The following is a 5,000-nucleotide window of genomic DNA, read 5'->3' on the forward strand; positions in this document are numbered from 1 at the left end:
CTTAAAACCATTGCTACGAGTCCTGTCTAGGCTAGATATTTTCAGCACGTTATTTACATCCCCTTTATTTATTCCTATCTTCCATTTATAAGAAGAGGAATTATGGAGAAATGTCGCATGAAGATGAACGGAGTGGAAGGAGGGCGAGACATGGTGTAGCTGTTATCTGATTTACGACCCGGATTTATCATCACGCTCGCCTTAACGTGAACTGTATATACGTTTGTTTTAATTTAGTAAAATTGGATACACCATCAGTGTGCTGCTACCTTGTTCTGTATGATAGTTACATAGTTACCACAACCAGCCTGACCACAACCATCCTGACTACAACCACCCTGACCACAACCATCCTGACTACAACCAGCCTGACCACAACCATCCAGAACACAAACATCCTGAACCCAACCATCCTGACCACAACCATCCTGACTACAACCATCCTGACACAACCAGCCTGACCACAACCATCCTGACTACAACCAGCCTGACCACAACCATCCTGACTACAACCATCCTGACACAACCAGCCTGACCACAACCAGCCTGACCACAACCAGCCTGACCACAACCAGCCTGACCACAACCAGCCTGACCACAACCAGCCTGACCACAACCATCCTGACTACAACCAGCCTGACCACAACCATCCTGACCACAACCAGCCTGACCACAACCATCCTGACTACAACCAGCCTGACTACAACCATCCTGACTACAACCATCCTGACCACAACCATCCTGACCACAACCATCCTGACCACAACCATCCTGACCACAACCAGCCTGACCACAACCACCCTGACCACAACCATCCTGACCACAACCATCATGACAATCACAATACCAGCCATACTCACCCACATGAACTCCAACACCCGTCCACCCACCCAAAAATAAACACCCACCCTCCCATCTAAACCCAAACACCCATCCAAATCCCCCTGACTCCCTCTTCCCCCCTCAACCCCCCACTATTGTACCTGTAATCCCTCCCCTCCTTTCCTCCCCACACAATCTAGTGTTCTGTCTATCTAGATAACTCCCAGATCACTTACACGGCCGCTATCTTCCTTATCATCTGTCAGACTCACTTTTATGGTACTTATACTTATCTAGTAGATCACACCAGATAAGTGGGCCTCGTTGTGTGTGTTGGGGGGAGGAGGGGAGATAATGTGGGGGTGAAAGGTGGTGGTGTGAAGAGGATATATATGGGGTGTAGAAGACGTGTATGAGGTGTAGAGGACGTGTATGGAGTGTAGAGGACGTGTATGGGGTGTAGAGGACGTGTATGGGGTGTAGAGGACGTTTATGGAGTGCAGAGGATGTGTCTGGGGTGTAGAGGACATGTGTATGGTGTAGAGGAGGTGTATGGGGTGTAGAAAAGGTGTATGGGGTGTAGAGGACGTGTATGGGGTGTAGAGGACTTGTATGGGGTGTAGAGGACGTATATGGAATGTAGAGGACGTTTATGGGGTGTAGAGGACGTGTATGGGATGTAGAGGACGTGTATGGGATGTAGAGGACGTGTATGGGATGTAGAGGACGTGTATGGAGAGGACGTGTATGGGGTGTAGAGGACGTGTATGGGGTGTAGAGGACGTGTATGGGGTGTAGAGGACGTGTATGGGATGTAGAGGACGTGTATGGGGTGTAGAGGACGTGTATGGGGTGTAGAGGACGTGTATGGGGTGTAGAGGACGTGTATGGGGTGTAGAGGACGTGTATGGGATGTAGAGGACGTGTATGGGGTGTAGAGGACGTGTATGGGATGTAGAGGACGTGTATGGGCTGTAGAGGACGTGTATGGGGTGTAGAGGACGTGTATGGGGTATAGAGGACGTGTATGGGGTGTAGAGGACGTGTATGGGGTGTAGAGGACGTGTATGGGGTGTAGAGGACGTGTATGGGGTGTAGAGGACGTGTATGGGATGTAGAGGACGTGTATGGGGTGTAGAGGACGTGTATGGGGTGTAGAGGACGTGTATGGGGTGTAGAGGACGTGTATGGGGTGTAGAGGACGTGTATGGGGTGTAGAGGACGTGTATGGGATGTAGAGGACGTGTATGGGGTGTAGAGGACGTGTATGGGATGTAGAGGACGTGTATGGGGTGTAGAGGACGTGTATGGGGTGTAGAGGACGTGTATGGGATGTAGAGGACGTGTATGGGGTGTAGAGGACGTGTATGGGATGTAGAGGACGTGTATGGGGTGTAGAGGACGTGTATGGGATGTAGAGGACGTGTATGGGGTGTAGAGGACGTGTATGGGGTGTAGAGGACGTGTATGGGGTGTAGAGGACGTGTATGGGGTGTAGAGGACGTGTATGGGATGTAGAGGACGTGTATGGGGTGTAGAGGACGTGTATGGGGTGTAGAGGACGTGTATGGGGTGTAGAGGACGTGTATGGTGTGTAGAGGACGTGTATGGGGTGTAGAGGACGTGTATGGGGTGTAGAGGACGTGTATGGGGTGTAGAGGACGTGTATGGGGTGTAGAGGACGTGTATGGGATGTAGAGGACGTGTATGGGGTGTAGAGGACGTGTATGGGATGTAGAGGACGTGTATGGGGTGTAGAGGACGTGTATGGGATGTAGAGGACGTGTATGGGGTGTAGAGGACGTGTATGGGATGTAGAGGACGTGTATGGGGTGTAGAGGACGTGTATGGGGTGTAGAGGACGTGTATGGGGTGTAGAGGACGTGTATGGGGTGTAGAGGACGTGTATGGGATGTAGAGGACGTGTATGGGGTGTAGAGGACGTGTATGGGGTGTAGAGGACGTGTATGGGGTGTAGAGGACGTGTATGGGGTGTAGAGGACGTGTATGGGGTGTAGAGGACGTGTATGGGATGTAGAGGACGTGTATGGGGTGTAGAGGACGTGTATGGGATGTAGAGGACGTGTATGGGGTGTAGAGGACGTGTATGGGATGTAGAGGACGTGTATGGGGTGTAGAGGACGTGTATGGGATGTAGAGGACGTGTATGGGGTGTAGAGGACGTGTATGGGGTGTAGAGGACGTGTATGGGGTGTAGAGGACGTGTATGGGGTGTAGAGGACGTGTATGGGATGTAGAGGACGTGTATGGGGTGTAGAGGACGTGTATGGGGTGTAGAGGACGTGTATGGGGTGTAGAGGACGTGTATGGTGTGTAGAGGACGTGTATGGGGTGTAGAGGACGTGTATGGGGTGTAGAGGACGTGTATGGGGTGTAGAGGACGTGTATGGGGTGTAGAGGACGTGTCTGGGGTGTAGAGGACGTGTATGGGGTGTAGAGGACGTGTATGGGGTGTAGAGGACGTGTATGGGGTGTAGAGGACGTGTATGGGGTGTAGAGGACGTGTATGGGGTGTAGAGGACGTGTATGGGGTGTAGAGGACGTGTATGGGGTGTAGAGGACGTGTATGGGGTGTAGAGGACGTGTATGGGGTGTAGAGGACGTGTATGGGGTGTAGAGGACGTGTATGGGGTGTAGAGGACGTGTATGGGGTGTAGAGGACGTGTATGGGGTGTAGAGGACGTGTATGGGGTGTAGAGGACGTGTATGGGGTGTAGAGGACGTGTATGGGGTGTAGAAGACGTGTACATAATACTAATATCTATCATTCAAATCAAATACAAAAATTATCTACCTAACATCGAGCGCCGGGAAAATCTGTCTCAGTTTCTCTACGGTATACAATACCGACAAATATTGTAAGCACAGTACCTGTCGGTATTGTATTCCACTGAATAAATCTATATCAGTCTTTATCACTTACTAGAAGGTCAACTCAGAGCGAAATGCTTTTGGTCATCTGACCGACACCTTCCACTGGCTTACTGGTCCACCCCTTTAAAAATTACGCTTGTAGTTATAACCGTTCAGTTGTTTAAAAGTCTTCTCACCCTGGATGCCCTGGAAGGAAGGATAGACACACTCACACACACACACACACACACACACACACACACACACACACAGGTAGAGTGTGTGTGTGTGTGTGTGTTTGTGTTTGTGTAAAATAAACCTGAACCTTCCCAATATTAGCCTCAGCTGGTAATCAGGTGAGAGAACCATAAACACGAGGCTCCTAATTACCTGGGAGGAGGGTGGACCAGATGGGGGGGAGGGGAACTACGTAGGGGTTCGAGGGCTTAGGGTCACAGGGGGGAGGGTTACTTGTTACCTGGGAGTACGAGGGGAACAGGTAAGGAAAGAAGAACCAGGTAGAACAGGGGAGGTTACTCATACCTTGGAGAAGGGGAGACCAAGTGGGTCACGGGAGGTTACTTTTACCTGGGAGAGGGGGGAGACCAGGTGGGTCAGGGGAGGCTACTTTTTCCTGGGAGAATGGGAGACCAGATGGAAAAATATAAGGGCTCACCGAGAAAGCCTTTTACCCATTACCATATAGTAGGTATCGACTTGCTCCCGTTTTATCCCTCTCTCTTTCCATTTTCAGTTTTTTTTCTTTCTACTCTCTCTTCCCTCCTCTCTCTACCCACCCCCATTCTCTCTCTCACTCTCTCTCTCTCTCATTTAGGTTGTGTCAATGCGGTCAGGACTGCGTGGTTGGCTAGACGCGGGCGAAATGGGTAACTGGCTTCGCCACGTCCGTGTGGCGAATTCACCTATGTATGGTAACCTGCGTCACCTACTGCTCGCTGGACAGGTGAGTTGTACCTATTTACCTACACTTGTGCGGTGTTGTGATACAGCTACTGGGCCCAGCCCCCCCCCTCTAACTCTTCTCTCAATAGATGGCAAAACAAAGCCTTTTTCCCATTGTTTCCGCCAGTAGCTGACGGAGGATCGAGCCTCCACTACTCCATGTCGAGAATAAACCTCAACTGCATTTTTTCCAAACCAAGTTTTAATAAAACTAAACAAGAAATTTACACAAATAACCCGCTCATAGGAGGAATATATGACAACGTTTCGCTCCGACTGACGTTAATGTGTGACTAGTCAATGGACCGAAACATAGCTACACGTTTCTCTCTCCTTTGTGC

General features: G+C 50.3%; 1 protein-coding gene across 1 annotated transcript in view; it reads left to right on the forward strand.

Moving 5' to 3' along the window:
• Positions 1-5,000, forward strand: part of LOC128702895 (transcription factor hamlet) — a 110,369-nt gene that overhangs the window by 98,215 nt on the left and 7,154 nt on the right. The window contains exon 3 of the mRNA XM_070102581.1: positions 4,532-4,660. Coding sequence (XP_069958682.1) covers positions 4,532-4,660 — 129 coding nt within the window. The remainder of the gene's footprint in view (positions 1-4,531; positions 4,661-5,000) is intronic.

This window comes from Cherax quadricarinatus, chromosome 82 (genome assembly GCF_038502225.1).
Source record: "Cherax quadricarinatus isolate ZL_2023a chromosome 82, ASM3850222v1, whole genome shotgun sequence".
Classification (NCBI taxonomy): domain Eukaryota; kingdom Metazoa; phylum Arthropoda; class Malacostraca; order Decapoda; family Parastacidae; genus Cherax; species Cherax quadricarinatus.